This window comes from Tachyglossus aculeatus, chromosome 2 (genome assembly GCF_015852505.1).
Source record: "Tachyglossus aculeatus isolate mTacAcu1 chromosome 2, mTacAcu1.pri, whole genome shotgun sequence".
NCBI classification, from domain to species: Eukaryota; Metazoa; Chordata; class Mammalia; order Monotremata; family Tachyglossidae; genus Tachyglossus; species Tachyglossus aculeatus.
The window spans coordinates 39,083,921-39,100,017 of NC_052067.1; the positions used below are offsets into that span (position 1 = coordinate 39,083,921).

At 46.1% G+C, this 16,097-nt stretch overlaps 1 protein-coding gene across 8 annotated transcripts in view; it reads left to right on the forward strand.

Annotated features, from left to right (window-relative positions):
• The window catches only part of TRAK1 (trafficking kinesin protein 1), a 129,397-nt gene that overhangs the window by 105,953 nt on the left and 7,347 nt on the right, over positions 1 to 16,097 (forward strand). For 4 of the 8 annotated variants that reach the window (XM_038759302.1, XM_038759294.1, XM_038759268.1 and 1 more), the window contains 2 exons: positions 7,945 to 8,298; positions 14,034 to 14,136. In XM_038759302.1, the coding sequence (XP_038615230.1) occupies positions 7,945 to 8,298; positions 14,034 to 14,136 (457 nt within the window). The remainder of the gene's footprint in view (positions 1 to 7,944; positions 8,299 to 14,033; positions 14,137 to 16,097) is intronic. The other 4 variants (XM_038759241.1, XM_038759276.1, XM_038759259.1 and 1 more) reach the window with 2 other exon arrangements.

A 16,097-nucleotide genomic window follows, 5' to 3' on the forward strand; every position in this document is an offset into this window, starting at 1 on the left:
CCAAAGCCCAGGCTTTTTCCACTGAGCCACGCTGCTTCTCAGGAGAGTGGCAGAGGCGGGATTAGAACCTGGGTCTTTTTGACTCCCAGTCTTGTGTCCTTTCCGCTAGTTTGCTGTTGATTTATTAATCCCCTTTGCTTTGCGTCTAGAATTTTATCCATCCGTGGTATTTATTGAACATTTACCGTGTGTGTGCAGAGCACTGTACTCAGCCCTCGGGAGAGTACAGTACAGCAGAGTAGGTAGCCATTTTCGCTGCCCACCGCGAGCTTACAGTCTAGAATCCGAAGAGAGTAAGAGTGGTTGATAAAGTACCTGTATGTGTTTTGGGGAACCAGGAGGAGTCAGTGGGTCAGTGCAGAGTCTGACACCTCTCAGGAAAGAGTCCGGGGTGGGGAGTGAGGTGTCTGGAAGCCATCTGGCTCGGCTCTCTTCTTGCCTGACTTGATCCCCCTGTCAGGTTGTGTTTGTCTTTCTTCAAAATGGGTGGAGTCAGCTTGCCAAAGAGGAATGAGGCGAACTGACTAGGCTCTGAACCAACAGAGCAGGTGTTGCTTAGGAAGGGGAGGTGGGGAATGGAAGCGTGTGAATTGCTGTACTACAAAAAGGGTCAGATTTTCCAACGGCTGCAAATCCTCAGTTTCAGGAGTATTACTAAAACCACTGAGGGAGTAAAAACACAAATTCCATTTTACCACCCCAAAAATGCCCCTTTGTGTTGTAGTTTATTGTCTTCTTCTTCCCACTCCACGCGGGAATTGATAGCATTCTTCTTTCCGACTCTTAACCCAATTCTTCCTTTGGCACTTTATAACTTCATGAGGTGATTTGCATTCATCAGCCAGCATGCACTTTCTATACCAACTGATATTTAAAGACACACATCATTTTCAGCATTAATTAAAGATGGGGGCTTTTTCAGAGGGGGAAGAGTACTTTAAGGGGCCCTACTTGTATAGGGAAGGCGTTTCCTCTTCAATGTGATTCTCCTGTATTCAATTTAAAGTTATTTTAAACATTTAACAATAATTATAATTGTGACATTTGCCAAGCACTGCACTAAGCGCTGGGGTAGATACAACCTGATCAGGTTAGGTGCAGTCCTTGTTCCGCATGATGCTTACAGTCTAAGGGAGAGGGAGAACAAGTATTGAGGCCCCATTTTAGAGTTGAGGAAACTGAGGCATAGAGAAGTGAAGAGACTTGGTCACACAGCCGGAAAGTGTTAGAGATCAGAAGAGGGAGTTCTGATTTCAGTTATCTCGTTTATTGGTTGCGAACATTGTGAGTTTCTCACCTCTCATTTTTTTGTGTTTGCTTTCAATAAAATCATTCAGTTTCCATAAATCTTTCCACCTGTCTCTCTTCTTTCATCTCTCAGCTTCTTGTTTCTCACGGGGTTATCATCATCAGAGGACTTTGCTTCTCCATAGTCTATATTTGGCTCTTGGCACATTTAGGTGGCTTTTTATTGTGCGCTCTCCAGATTCAAACACATCCAAATTGCTGATTTTTCTTGTTTTCTTAATTCATGAAATACCGTCACCCAAAATGATCCATTTTGCCTTTGGTCTCACGCCTCTGCCCGGGCCAAAGGCAGTAGTTTTGTGGCTGGCTGAGGTGAAAAGCCGCTACTAGATCTGCTTTCATCTCTTGGACCTTTTTCACTCGTCCCGGCTCCTCTGTGCACGTGGGCAGCTGGCTCATGGAAGTGTCCAGTGCGGTAACGTAGCTCTCTGGAGGATTCTCACATTACAGGGATCTTTGGGCCATCAGTCTTCCAGTTTCTCAGCTTTGTAGTTTGGAATACCAGTATATTCTCGTCTCTCTGGATTGCGGAGTCTCCCGTCCAGCCTCTGGGAAGAGGGGATTGAGCGCCAGCCAAGGGGATATGATCCATACCAGTCCCGGATCGGCAGCTTCGTGCTCCAGCAGAGAAGCTGCTCATGGAGACTTGTTTGCTCACCAATCCTTCCCCTATCCACAGCTGCCACCCATGACTCCCCTGTCCTCACGCCCCTCGCCCCGAGTGAGGGACCCCAGTCTGGATGGAAGTCCAGGGCAGGAGAAGTGCTTTTCCCTATGTAACAGTCCTGACGATATCTTGGCTGGACACTTTCGATCAGTCAATAAGTGGTATTTATTAAGTGCTTCTTGTGTGCAGAGCACTGCACTAAGTGCTAAGGAGAGTACAAGGAGCAGACACGTTCCCTGCCCACAAAGATCTTATGGTTTAGAGAAGGACTTGTTTTTTTGGGAAGGGCTTTAAAGGGATTTTGGCTGTGACCTCTCATCGTGCCTCACCCGTGAGGTAGCAGGGACTGATGCTGTTATCCCCAGGGTTTTTCCAAATTGCTGCAGCATAAGCCCCTACAACCTGAATGAAGCCCCGTAATGATGGTGGGGAGAAGCAGAGGATCAGTAGCATCTCTAATCAATTGTATTAACCAAGCTCTTCTTGTACCAACTGTAACTGAGCTCTTGGGAGAGTAATAACAGGGTAGATAGACATGTTCCCTGCCCACAACAAACTTTCAGTCTAGAGGGGACCTAGAAAAACCTCAAAGCAGAGGTTTCTCTATGGGCTTGGGCTGGCTTGCCCTTGACTAGTTACAGAGGATATGCTGTGACAGACAGGAAATGCAGGCAGCAGCTTTTAAAGCTAACTTGGTTGCCCGGAGCCAGTGAATCACGTTGAACAGGCTAATTTAAAAGGCAGTGTTTCTTGGAGATGCTGCTTCCCTGCCCCCACCTTCTGTCCCTCCCTCAGCCCCTTCGCCACTTTATCAACCCTCCTTGCTGGAAAGTCCACGTTCCTGTATGTCCTACACATCATGCAGGTAGCTCTGTGAGGATTGAGTGAGGATTGATGCTCTGGAGGCAACCAAGCAATTGAAACAGGCCAACTGGACTGGACTGACGTGTTTGAACGGTTAACTCGTTCCTTCTGAAAAGAGGCCATCCTGTAGATTCGTCTGTGCTCGTTTTGTGCAGAGCACTGTGCTAAGCCTTTCATTAAGCTTGTTGTGGACAGGGAACGTGTCTACCAACTCTGTTATATTGTATTCTCCCAAGCACATAGTACAGTGCGCGGGAACCTCTCAATAAATACCGTTGATTGATTGATTACCAGCAAGTGGTACATTCCTTCCGGCTCAGTACTACAGGAAACAGAAGGCTTGAATTTTGAATGGTTGAAATGAGTTGTGCAAAGTCTGTTGCTTAGCTTCTGCTGGGAGAACATGTCGATTTAAACACTGGGACCTGGAAGGAAAGAAAAGGGAGGAGGGGGTGTTAAAGGAAACCTGAGGACAGAGAGCTTTTTCTATATGGTTTTCTCCAGTGGCAGTGAGAAATGAAGAGGGTGAGATTCCGGCTCCCCACTGCCCCTGTGACCCTAAGCTATCTTTTATGCCTAAAATTCTGACCAGTTGCTTAAAGTGCCCAGTATTGTCTGCCTGTATGGTAGAGAAGCAGTGTGGCTTAGTAGCAAGAGCACTGGCTTGGGAGTCGGAAGGTTGTGGGTTCTAATCCCAGGCTCCGCCACTTGACAGCTATGTGACTTTGGGCAAGTCACTTCACTTCTCTGTGCCTCAGTTACCTCATCTGGAAAATGGGGATGAAGACTGTGAGCCCCCCCCGTGGGACAACCTCATCACCTTGTAACCTCCCCAGCGCTTAGAACAGTGCTTTGCACATAGTAAGCGCTTAATAAATGCCATCATGATTATTATTATTCTCTGTCCCTCAGTTTCCTCATCTGTAAAATGGGGATTAAGGCTGTGAGCCCCAAGTGAGACAACCTGATTACCTTGTATCTGCCCCAGTGCTTAGAACAATACTTGGCACAGAGTAAGCACTTAACAAATTATTATCGTTGTTATTATTATTATTATTGTCAGTAGTGAAAGTGATAATGGAGTATCCCCATTGCTTGGGATTTACTGCATTTATAGAGTCCCCTCTCTCCCTCTTTAGTTTGTGAACCCCCTGAGAGACCAGAACCGTGTCCAACTACCACCTGCCTGTTCTTTCCCAGCACTCAGTAATAATAATAATGACAGCATTTGTTAAGTACACAGTACACAGTAAGCTTAATAAATACTGTTCCTAGTAAGTTATATAAAGTCTAAAAGGCTTTTACACACTTTTCACCATGGAGATGGGGTACTTTATTAGCTGAGCTTCTCGTTGATGAGAGAAACGTCACCCAGCAGGGGATGGGACAGGGTGAGAGGCCTGGGAACCGGGGTCTACTCCATCAGGTCTCGTCTGTGAAGTTTACATGCCGAGCTTGAATTGTAACTATCACCAGGTTTCCCCGATCAAGCAGGTTTAGGTCAGGTCAATATTGCTTGGGGAAAGCCTGATGGGGGAAAAATCCAAAACGCTTCAGAGAATTGATGGTAGTTGGCTGGGATCTGCCTCAGGAGCCCCTGCTGAAATGGCCCGAGAAGGCTCCTGGACTGTTGGAAGGGCATTTCTTGAATCACAATAGTGATAACGCCTTGGATGGAGACAGAGAGAATTGTCCTGTATCCTAGCATCTATCTTCACCTGGGAGGAAGCTAGTGCTGACACGGGTTTACCTTGGGACTACACGCAATCTCTCTGACTTACCCAAGTGAGTCGGTCTCTGAATTGGGACTCAAATTCAGGCCATCCACTCCAGGCTCTGCCCCCTAGATAGCCCTCGGGCTGAAGCGGGTCATGAAGATCCTGAGTTGTTTTCTCAAATCAGGGGCATTGGCCATATGATCTGGCCAAGATTATTCCTTCCTTCCTAGACTGTGAGCCCCTTGTAGGGCAGAGACTGTGTCCAAACTCAAAACCTTATAGATACCCCAGGGCTTTGAACAGTGCTTGGCACAGAGTAAGCACTTAACAACTACTGTACTTATTATTGTCAATATCATTATTCTATTTCTTCTGAAAGAAGCAGCAGCAGCCCACCAAAAAGGCACTGACAGTTCAGGCCACTAAGACTAGTCTGTGTGGGAAACCACTGCCATTGTAGAGCCCTTCATGAGCCTGGAAATCGAGCTCCGACTCCCGACAGGACTGTCACTGGCTGCGTGCTGCTCGCCCTGCTCATCCTCCCAGCTCTCTCCATGTCTCCCTCACCCCGGCCTGAAACAGACAGTCTCCTTAATCCAAATTTTGCTCCTCTCCATTGGATGAGGTCCAGATTTCAGACTCTAAACCATTACAGCATCTGACTCTGCAGGCACCTATGAAATCGTGAAGCCCACAGCCCAAGACAGAGCTGTGAAAGTGTTAGGTGCTCTGCCATTTAATAATCCAAACCATCCCACCAAAAGCTTGGCTTACCCCAGATTTCCAAAGATAAATAAATTCCATTGATTGATTCATTAAAACAACAACTTTTGATTCCTTCATTTCAAAGATTTGTCCAGGGCTTCTATGTAAAATGTGGCATACTCCAGTGACATAGTGACCGGTCGCTTGAGCACCAAAGCCAAGATCGACGTAATTAAGTTGCATGATCCAAAACAAGTCACTCAGGTTTTGAGCTAAGATGATTGCAGCTTCTGTGTGTAAAAGACATTTCAGGGTGGCTGCGGGGAAGTGAAACTCTCCAACATCTGGGCCTCTGTGTCCTATCAGAATTGGACTGAGTGATGTTGAAGGACTTAGCAGTGCCTAAGTGCTGCCATCAGGACTTATTTCCTTTTAACATAAATGAGTAATGGGTGAAGATTGATTGGGTTATCTCTGGACTCAGATGTTATTACAAACCATGTATGATACTATCTGAATCCCTGGGTTCACGTGTCACCCGGTAAATTGTCTTTTCTGCTTTGGTGCATTGGCTAGAATTACCCTCTTTGCCACACTTACTTCATCTCCTCCTCCCCTCTGTCTCCCCACCACCACCCTCCCTGAAACATCAGGCTCCTGAGGATAGAGGGAAAGATGCGGTAGAGTATGTGACCACCATATGCATTCCACAGATGCTCCCCTTTAACTTGCTTTACTTTCTTTTAAACTTATCCTCTAAATTATTTACATTTATTTGACATTCTTCACTTTACATGTGCATTCTCATGTCTGGCAGTTTCTTGGTATTTTGTTGCTGTGGTGATTTGATTCTTGCCCGGCAATGTGTTTTTAAAAAGATTCTGCCATTGCAGTTCTTGGCATGATATTCTGTTACCTTTTTTTTTCTTCTTTTTAACAAACTTAAAGTACGGCGTTTCTGAGTAGTTAGTATGAATTTAACCCTGGGAGGGCAAAGAAAGAGCAATCGTAGTGTACAGAGGAAAGAACTAGAGCAAAACCTTTGTAGATGTATATGTGACCAAATAACCAGGTCATACTATGGTGAGTTTGTTTTTTGTTTTTAAACGACCTTCTCAGTCATAGTAAAAGTACATCTATAGGAGCCCTTCCCTCATTTCCTTTTCTCCCACTTCTTTCTGCATCACCCTTGCACTTGGATTTATACCCTTTATTCACCCCTGCCTCAGCCCACAACACTTATGTACATATCCATATTTTGTATTAATATAATATCTGTCTCCCCCTCTAGTCTGTAAACTTGTTCTGGGCAGGGATTGTTTGTACCAACTCTGTTATATTGTACTCTCCCAAAAGCATAATGCAGTACCCTGCACACAGTAAACAGTCGATAAATACAGCTGATTGATTAGACCAATAACTTTTGATTCTTTAATTTCAAAGACCTGTCCTGGGTTGGTATATAAGGTGATGTGTCATACTCCAGTGATGTAGTGATTTCAGTCTCTTGAGCACCAAAGCTGAAACTGATATAATTGAATTGCATTACCTAGAACAAGTCACTCAGATTTTGAACTAAGATGTTGGGGACACACATCAAGAATTGCATGGTGACTTATTTCTCCTTTTTCTCTCTCTCACTTTCTCTTTCTTTTTTCCCTCCTTTTCCTCTTTTCCTTCCTAACCTTCCCCTTCTTTTTTCCCTTTCTTCCTCTTCTATCTTCTTTTCCCCCTCCTTCCTTCTTTTTTCCCTTCCTTTCCCTTCTTCATTCCCTTCCTTTCCCTTCTTCATTCCCTTCCTCCCCCTCCTTTTTTCCCTCCCTCCCCCTCCTTTTTTCCCTCCTTTCCCCTCCTTTTTTCCCTCCTTTCCCCTTCTTTTTTCCCTTTCTTCCTCTTCTATCTTCTTTTCCCCCTCCTTCCTTCTCCTTTTTTCCCTTCCTTTCCCTTCTTCATTCCCTTCCTTTCCCTTCTTCATTCCCTTCCTTCCCCTCCTTTTTTCCTCCCTCCCCCTCCTTTTTTCCCTCCTTTCCCCTCCTTTTTTCCCTCCTTTCCCCTCCTTTTTTCCCTCCCTTCCCCTCCTTTTTTCCCTCCTTTCCCCTCCTTTTTTCCCTCCTTTCCCCTCCTTTTTCCCTCCTTTCACCTCCTTTTTTCCCTCCTTTCCCCTCCTTTTTTCCCTCCCTTCCCCTCCTTTTTTCCCCTCCTTTCCCCTCCTTTTTTCCCCTCCTTTCCCCTCCTTTTTTCCCTCCTTTCCCCTCCTTTTTTCCCTCCCTTCCCCTCCTTTTTTCCCTCCCTTCCCCTCCTTTTTTCCCTCCTTTCCCCTCCTTTTTTCCCTCCTTTCCCCTCCTTTTTTTCCCTCCCTTCCCCTCCTTTTTTCCCCTCCTTTCCCCTCCTTTTTTCCCTCCTTTCCCCTCCTTTTTTCCCTCCCTTCCCCTCCTTTTTTCCCTCCTTTCCCCTCCTTTTTTCCCTCCTTTCCCCTCCTTTTTTCCCTCCTTTCCCCTTCTTTTTTCCCATCGTTCCTTCCACCTCCTTTTTCCCTTCCTTCCTTCTCCTCCTTTCCTTCCTTCTCCTCCTTTCCTTCCTTCTCCTCCTTTCCTTCCTTCTCCTCCTCCTTTTCTTCCCCTTCTTTATCCCTTCCTTCCTTCTTCCCCCCGCTTTCTCTGCCTCTTGTCTTCCCCCGTCCAGGTTCCGTGACCCTTCACCACTGGCAGCAGCTGGCCCAGCCTCACCTCGGGGGCATCCTAGACCCCCGGCCCGGTGTCGTGACCAAGGGGTTTCGGACGCTGGATGTCGATCAGGACGAAGTGTACTGCCTTAACGATTTTGAAGAAGATGAGTCAGGTGACATTTCTTACAAGGGCCTAACTACCTCGACACCCGTTCAGCACTCAGAGACCTCAGGTGAGAGGTCACAAGCACAAGGGACGGTTTCAGCCCGCGAGAGCCTCCCGACCCGCTCTCAGGCATTCACAGAGGAGATGCAGGAGCCGACGGCAGCCAGTGCTGGTGGTGATGATGAGGAGGAGGAGGAGGGGTCCGGTGAGGGAACTGCATTAAGTCCTGTAAACCAGGCATCTTTACAGGATGTTAAATACTGGGCCATCCTCCCATCTTTTCAGAGCATCGTCCATAGTGGCGCTTTCTGTGTAACTTCAGCACGGTTGTGCGGATGATGATTAAAAGCATTCCCATTTGTTGATTTCTAACACTCCAACTCAGAAAACCTCCTCTTGCTAACCGATCTCTGTTCAGTTAATAGGTGCATGATCTCCCGGGGGCTGTTTTAGCGGGAGCAGGGGAAGGCTGCTATAAGTCGTGGTTCATTTTGGGTGGGGGGGGCAGGTATCAAGACGTTGGCAAAGCTTCTTCTCTCCCATTCATTCATTCAGTCGTATTTATTGAGCACTTACTGTGTGTAGAGCACTGTACTAAGCTCTTGGAAAGCACAAGTTGGCAGCATATAGGGACGGTCCCTACCCAACAATGGGCTCACTGTCTAGAAGGGGGAGACAGACAACAAAACAAAACATGTGGACAGGCGGCAAGTCGTCCCAGGGCTTAGCACAGTGCTCCGCGGACAGTAAGCGCTCAGTAAAGAGGCTTACTACTACTACTACTCACCCAGTCCCTGGTGGTGTTTCAGACACGTTTTCACACTGGAGGGTGGAGGGCTTGGGCTGTGAGAGGGAGGCAGGGTGTATCACAGGTGAACAAACAGAGGCAGCAATGTGTCTGACTAAAAGCAGACTAACTAAATAGCTTTGAGGAAGGCTTTTGCTTCAGTCCCATAAGACAGTCCCTGACAGGACTAGTTAGGCAGGTGTTTACAAAAACAGGGTGAAGTTCTTTGGAGGCAGGCACAAGATATGGCATAAGGGTTAAAAACTAACATAAACAGCGGCTGGAGAAAGGCGTTTTAGGAGAAGTTCTGAAGAAAATCAATAAATCAATGGCATTTATTGAGCACTGAGCGCTTACACTGTGCCGACAACTGTTCTAAGCACTCGGGAAAGTACAGTGCAATAGTTGTTAGAGCTATCCCTGCCCAGAAGGAGCTTACAGTCTACAGGGACTAAGAACTGGAAGTGAGGGTTGTCCTCAAAATTAAGATGAGTTAACAACGTGTGGTGCTGTTATTTTAAAAAGCCAACATGGAACTGAGAAAGTATTAAGATTAGGACGCCGTACTTATCCTTATACTCCGCTGCTTCCCCTAGCTGTAATTTGTTTTCTTTCACTGGATTTTAAGTTCCTTCAGGGTAGGGATCGTGTCTGCCAACTCTGTTGGACTCTCCGATGGGCTTAGTACAGTGCTCTACCGACAGTAAGCACTCAGGATAATCACCCCAGATTGTTCCACCGTAAGTATGCTTGCAAACACTTAGAATTAGGAATCAACTGTGCAGATGTGTAGGTCATTGAAAGACAGAATTGTCAACACTTCTTCCTCTTGCGGTTTTTGCTTATTTCACTTTAGCCGAGTGTTTTAATACTAATAATGATGATGGTATTTGTTATGCGCTTACTATGCGCAAAGCACTGTTCTAAGTGCTGGGGTGATCAGGTTGTCCCACGTGGGGCTCACAGTCTTAATCCCCATTTTACAGATGAGGTCACTGAGGCTCAGAGAAGTGAAGTGACTTCCCCAAGGTCACGCAGCAGACGTGTAGCGGAGCCGGGATTAGAACCCATGACCTTTGACTCCCGAGCCCGGGCTCTTTCCACTGAGCCACGAGCTTTATTAATCAGCTTTCCAACATGGCCCATCTCTGCGGGTAAAGGATCCACTCCTTATTTTGAAAAGGTAATAAATAACTAAGAACAAATTATCCTTCAAGTTGTCTCTGTGACAGAAAGATCGGGATTATACATCAGAATCTGCAACTGGGGAAGGGGAGTGGGTGCTTGACTTTAAAAAATAAGAGCCGACGATTCTTCTAAAGCCATTTCTTCGAGTGCCATGTGAACATCTAATAACTGCTAAAACTTTTGACCGACATTGGAATCACCGCACTAGTTTTCAGTACCTTCTCTGTTATTGTACTCTCTCAGGGGCTTGGTACAGTGCTCTGCACACAGTAAATACTCAGTAATACCGTTGATTTCTTTTTTCCCCACGCGGGACAGGGACTGTGTCTGACCGGATTATCGTTTTTTACTGTCCTGGTATTTATTAAGCATTTGCTATGTGTCAAACATTCTTCTAAAGCACTGAGGTAGATACAAGTTAATCAGGTCAGACACAGGCACGTGGGACTCTATACGTACCCCAGTGTTTAATACGGTCTTGGTGCTTAGTAAGTGCTTGGCAAATACTACAATTATTGTTCTTATTACATCTGGAATACATCTAGCCTATTGTGATTTACTCAGATGCAGGCCCAGAGTACAGGCAAGCCACCTTTTTGCACAAGTAGATCAGCCCTCCTTCCTCAGATATGCCATAAAGCCAGGAAGTTATAGCAGTGTGGCTCAGTGGAACGAGCACGGACTTGGGAGTCAGAGGTCATGGGTTCAAATCCCGGCTCCGCCAATTGTCAGCTGTGTGATTTTGGGCAAGTCACTTCTCTGTGCCTCAGTTACCTCATCTGTAAAATGGGGACTAAGACTGTGAGCCCCACATGGGGCAACCTGATCACCTTGTATCCTTCCTAGCACTTAGAACAGTGCTTTGCACATAGTAAGCGCTTAACAAATGCCACCATTTATTTATTTAGTAAGCCTCATTTATCCTCACGGTAGCTCTGATAATGATTAAGTTGCAACATCTCTCAGTGTTACAAAAGTTTATTACCAGTTAAAGCAGGGCTTCCATGAAAGCACTGAGGCCTAGTTGGAAAGACCATGGACCTCGAAGTCAGAGGACTGGGGTTCTTATCCCAGCTTCTCCGTTTACCTGCTGCGTGACCTTGGGCGAGTTGCTTAACTTCTCTGTGCCTCAGTTTCCTCATCTGTAAAAAATAAGGATTCACTACCTATTCTCCCTCCTACTTAGACTGCAAGCCCCATATGGGGCAGGGATTGTGACCGTCTTGATCTTGAATATACCCCAACACTTAGTACAGAGCTTGGCGCAAAGTACTCAACAAATGCCATTATCATCATTATTCTCATCATTATCATTATTAGTATGACGTGGGTTTCTGGAAAGACCTAAAGGAAAACAAATCTTTGTTTTCAGATAAGGAAAGTAAAAATCAGATATTCCTCGTGTGTGCCAGCAGGCATCCTCTGTTGAAATTTTGAACTTTAGGAGTAGCCCTCTAGACTGTAAGCTCATTGTGGACAAGGAACACCTCAACCAACTCTGTAATAGTGTACGCTCCCAAGCACTTTTTCCAGTGCTCTGCACACAGTAAGCGCTCAATAAATACGATTGATTGATTGATTGAGTGATAACCCTGTTGCTTCCATTTGATGTACCCTCCAAAGGTATCTCAGGGTCCGCTCCAGAGTGAGCACTCATCGTTTTTATGTTGTGTCTCAAGGAAGGAAAGTGCTTCAGCGTCACGGCAGCCTGTATTGACTGAAGGAGCGGGACCCTGGCTCAGGTTTTTCTTTGGAGGGGTTGCATTTCTGGCTCTGAAACCTGATCGATCTCCTGGTTCTCCTAATTTTAGCCATTGCTTTGGAAAATGATGACTTCTGTACTCTTAGCAGCCTTTTCCTGTCCCAGAAACCCATTCGTCAGCGATGGGTTTTGCTTCTGCTAATGCAGCTACGTCTTAAAAATGCCCACTTCAAAATAAATGTTGCGATTTGAGATGTAATATATAACGGGTGAAGCGGGGAGGGCCGGAGGTGGCTTTGCAGTCTGGTTTTTCACCTTGGGCTAAGAGGGTTGATGTGCAATTTAAATACAGCCCTGCTTTGTCCTCTTCTGTGTGTCTTCTAACAAAGAACTGTTTCTCATCTTTCTCTTACAACTGCATTTTCTTTTCTCACTCCCAGATAACGTTTCATGCCTGATTTTGGGGTGCCTTTCTTCTGCTGCGCTCTTTATTTTTTTTTCCCATGCCACAGTAAGAGAATCATGATTGCTAGGCTGGCTTCAAAACTTTCCCCACAACGTACGTTTGGAGTTTTTCCCAAATAACCTGAACTCCCCGAGCATTTAATTTAGTCATTGAGAAAGAAGGTTAAGTAGATGTAATAATATATGTATGCCTCTTTTTAATTTTTTCTCGATTCTTACATGATTCCGTTTTTTTTCCCCTGAGCCGCAGTGTGCCAATTAAAACATGTTGTATTCTAAAATATCTGAGAAAATAAGTGTCATACTGACTCTCCACTCACTTCAATCTTTGTGCTCTGACTCCACCCACCCCTCACCCCTCCATGGTGTGTGTGTGTCGCACATTTTTTTTTTCTCCATTAATTTCCAAGTTTCTTTTCAGGGTTTGATCTGCTGCCCCCAAGTTAGTATGCTTTCAGAATCTGTTTTGCTTAATGTTTGTTTTTCCCTTCCAAATCAAAGAGGGAGTGCATCCATCACAGGGATCAAGTATCCTGAATTGGAACAAAGAAGGTCTCTGGAGTATTGCCTTTGAAAGACACCTACACACCTCTGAGTCTTCAAAAAAGGAGACGTGATTCTGAATTTAGTCTACTCACCGGAAGTCTCTGAGGGCTGAGGAATGGGTGTTAAATGTCGGTGTTTCTGCATGTGGAGCAGTCTCCATTTAAAAAAACAAAACTGATTTATGACCCCTGGAGCAATCCTATGCAATCATGATATCTTTGATCTAGTATTCAACTTCTTCCAGCAGCAAATTGTCATGCATGGCTTCTGATTTACATCACAAAAGCCCACAGTGCCACTTACAACAACTTTTAAAAAGAAAGGGAAAGGGGGAGATAAACTGGCAAATATTTTCCTGCCAGGCATATTGCCTTTCATAATTCAGATTATCATTTCTGAAGAAAGGCCAGGCGAGCAAACGTAATTCCGACCCGCTACTCTACTAAACATCTTTTGCATTTCTAGGGTGGGTTAAGTTAATGCATGTGTTGGTCTAAAAGTTGTTGTTAAGTGCTACTGAGGATTTTCTATTTCACAAAATATTAAAGCGCTCAGACAGTAGTGACTCAGCTTTCCACATCCCCTTTTGTAACCAAAGAGGGGGAACCAATTTTTCACGGGGGTGGAAGGTTGGGGGCGATGAATAGAGTTAATTTTAGGGAGCTCCCAAGTCTACAGGGTTCTAAAGAACTCTGTCGTGTGCCCTTCAAAACCTTCAAGTTCCACATTGGTGTCCTGTGCTTTCCTCAGAAGCTGAGTCCACTACTGACTGAATAAACCAGGACATGGGTTGCCTTTGCCTAGATCAGAATGGAGACTAGGGGGACTACCCAGTCAGAGCACTCTTCAGCTTTTTCTTCCAACTGTGGGCATTTTAGAGGGCCCATCTGCGACCCAGAAAACCTGGCTTTGCCACTTATCTGCTCCGTAACCCTGGGCAACTGACTTCTCTGTGTCTCGGTTCCCTCATCTGTAAAATGGGGATTCAGACTGTGAGCCCCATGTGGGACGTGGAACGTGTCCGGTCTGATCAATTTGCATCTACCCTAGCGCTTCGTACAGTGCCTAGCACCTAGGAAGCGCTTAACAAATGCCATTAAAAAATAAAAAAGTCTGGGTGTCAGCTTCCATATGCAGATCCAGCAGAGGCATCACATTCCTTTTTGCGTCTGTCGAGGACCAGGGTAGGTGTTCTTTATTATCACGCTAGTATCGGCCCGATAAATCCGCTTGTTTTTCTTGTTAAATGCAGCCCATCATCCCGGGAAGTGCATGTCACAGACCAACTCCACTTTCACCTTCACCACCTGCCGCATCCTGCACCCTTCCGACGAGCTCACCCGAGTCACCCCAAGGTAAGGGGTTCGAGCCTGGTGAGGGAGCGGGGCGTGCCGGCAGTTGGCACATCCAGAATGGGCGAGCACCCCCTGCCCCCCCAGGCATTGCCTGCTCCTCCCACTAAAGGTTGCCTTTTCTTCCCCGTGACACCCAGTTAGTTTTCTCATTGTCCCTCACTTACACAAGGGGCTCCATCTTATACTGATGGGGAGATGATGGGATCCGCTGGAATGGAGAATGGGCACAAAGGACTTGATGGTCATGGTCGTGATTTGCTCAGCACCGACTCTCATCGTCTCCTCCCAGCCGGTGGTGTTCCCTCGGGGACACCGGTGAGCAAGTAGGTGGGAAAGGGGTGCAGAACATTGTCAGAACCTCCAGGGATTTGAGGTCCACGCCGAGAAGCAGCGTGACCTAGTGGATAGAGCACGGGCCTGGGAGTGAGAAGGACCTGGGTTCTAATCCTGACTCCACCGCTTGTCTGCTGTGTGACCTTGGGCAAGTGACTTCTCTGTGCTTCAGTTACTTCATCTGCAATTGAGGGATTAAGACTGTGAGCCCCGTGTGGGACATGGACTGGGTCCAACCTGATTAACTTGTATCTACCCCGGTGCTTAGTACAGTGCCTGGCACGTAGTAAGTGCTTAACAAATACCATGGGAAAAAAAAACCCAGCAGCCGGTTGCCTCGGTAATCACTGGGCTGATTGGACCCGAGCATATGCTTTTCAAATCCGTCCTGGTGCTCTGGCTAGAAATGCTCAGAACATAGCTAGTCTTCCAAAGAGAGGTCAGGGCTCTAAAATAAATCCGATCTCCAGGCATTTCCTGATGGATGGGCAGCCAGGCTCCTCAGGCCCGTAACATTTACGTAATTAATTTATGCTTTTGGAAGTTGGAGTAGAGAGGCCAGTGATTAAACCATTCCTGGTGCCTCACACGTGCCTCCTTTATTATCAGATTCATAGAAGAAACTGTTCCTTTTCTAGAGCAGGGCAACGGATCCCTCTGGGAAGGCCAAAGTGTAGATGTCAAGCTTAGGCTGACACGTGGCCACATCAGACCAGTTCAGGAAAGAATCTCAAAGGCAAAAAGAGCCTCTGGAGGAAAAATCGGTTAGTGTAACTTTAGGTTTTCATTGTAATGATTAATTCCTTCTTACAAAATGCCACTTGGGCTAACTCTCAGTTTTTCACGGATATTGGGACAGGCACAACAGAGAATTGCAGTCCACAGGCCATCCAGTGGTTTCCACATTCTTCCTCCCAAATCTTTTACTTTGAAGCAGCGTGGCTCAGTGGAAAGAGCACGGGCTTTGGAGTCAGAGGTCATGGGTTCAAATCCCCGCTCCGCCAATTGTCAGCTGTGTGACTTTGGACAAGTCACTTAACTTCTCTGGGCCTCAGTTCCCTCATCTGTAAAATGGGGATTAAGACTGTGAGCCCCCTGTGGGGCAACCTGATCACCTTGTAACCTCCTCAGCGCTTAGAATAGTGCTTTGCACATAGTAAGCGCTTAATAAATGCCATCATTATTATTATTATTATTACTAGAGCTCCAAACAAGGACTAGAATGACTGGAGTCCGGGTTCATCTCCTCTCCCTGCCTCTGCCCAGTTTGAGAACCTCAAAGTGTAGAGTGGGTTGAGTTAATGTATGTGTTGGTCTAAAACTTAAGTGCTACTGAGGATTTTCTGTTTCACAGACCATTAAGGCACTCAGTAGTGGACTCAGCTTTCGAAGTCCCTTATTGTAACCAAAAGGGGAGGACTTTGAGCCTCTATTTTCAGGGAACAGAAGGTGTGGTGAGCAGCAAATGCCCCAGATCAGTTCTACTCTGAATCCTCAGTCCCTCAGGCATCAAGAGTGGATTTTAACTGCCTCTTTCCTCATTAGGACATTAGGAGTTAGGAGAGAGCAGGACAGAAGCGTCGTCTTGAAGTTCATCTGTGACATGACAGATGGGCTGCCATCGGAAG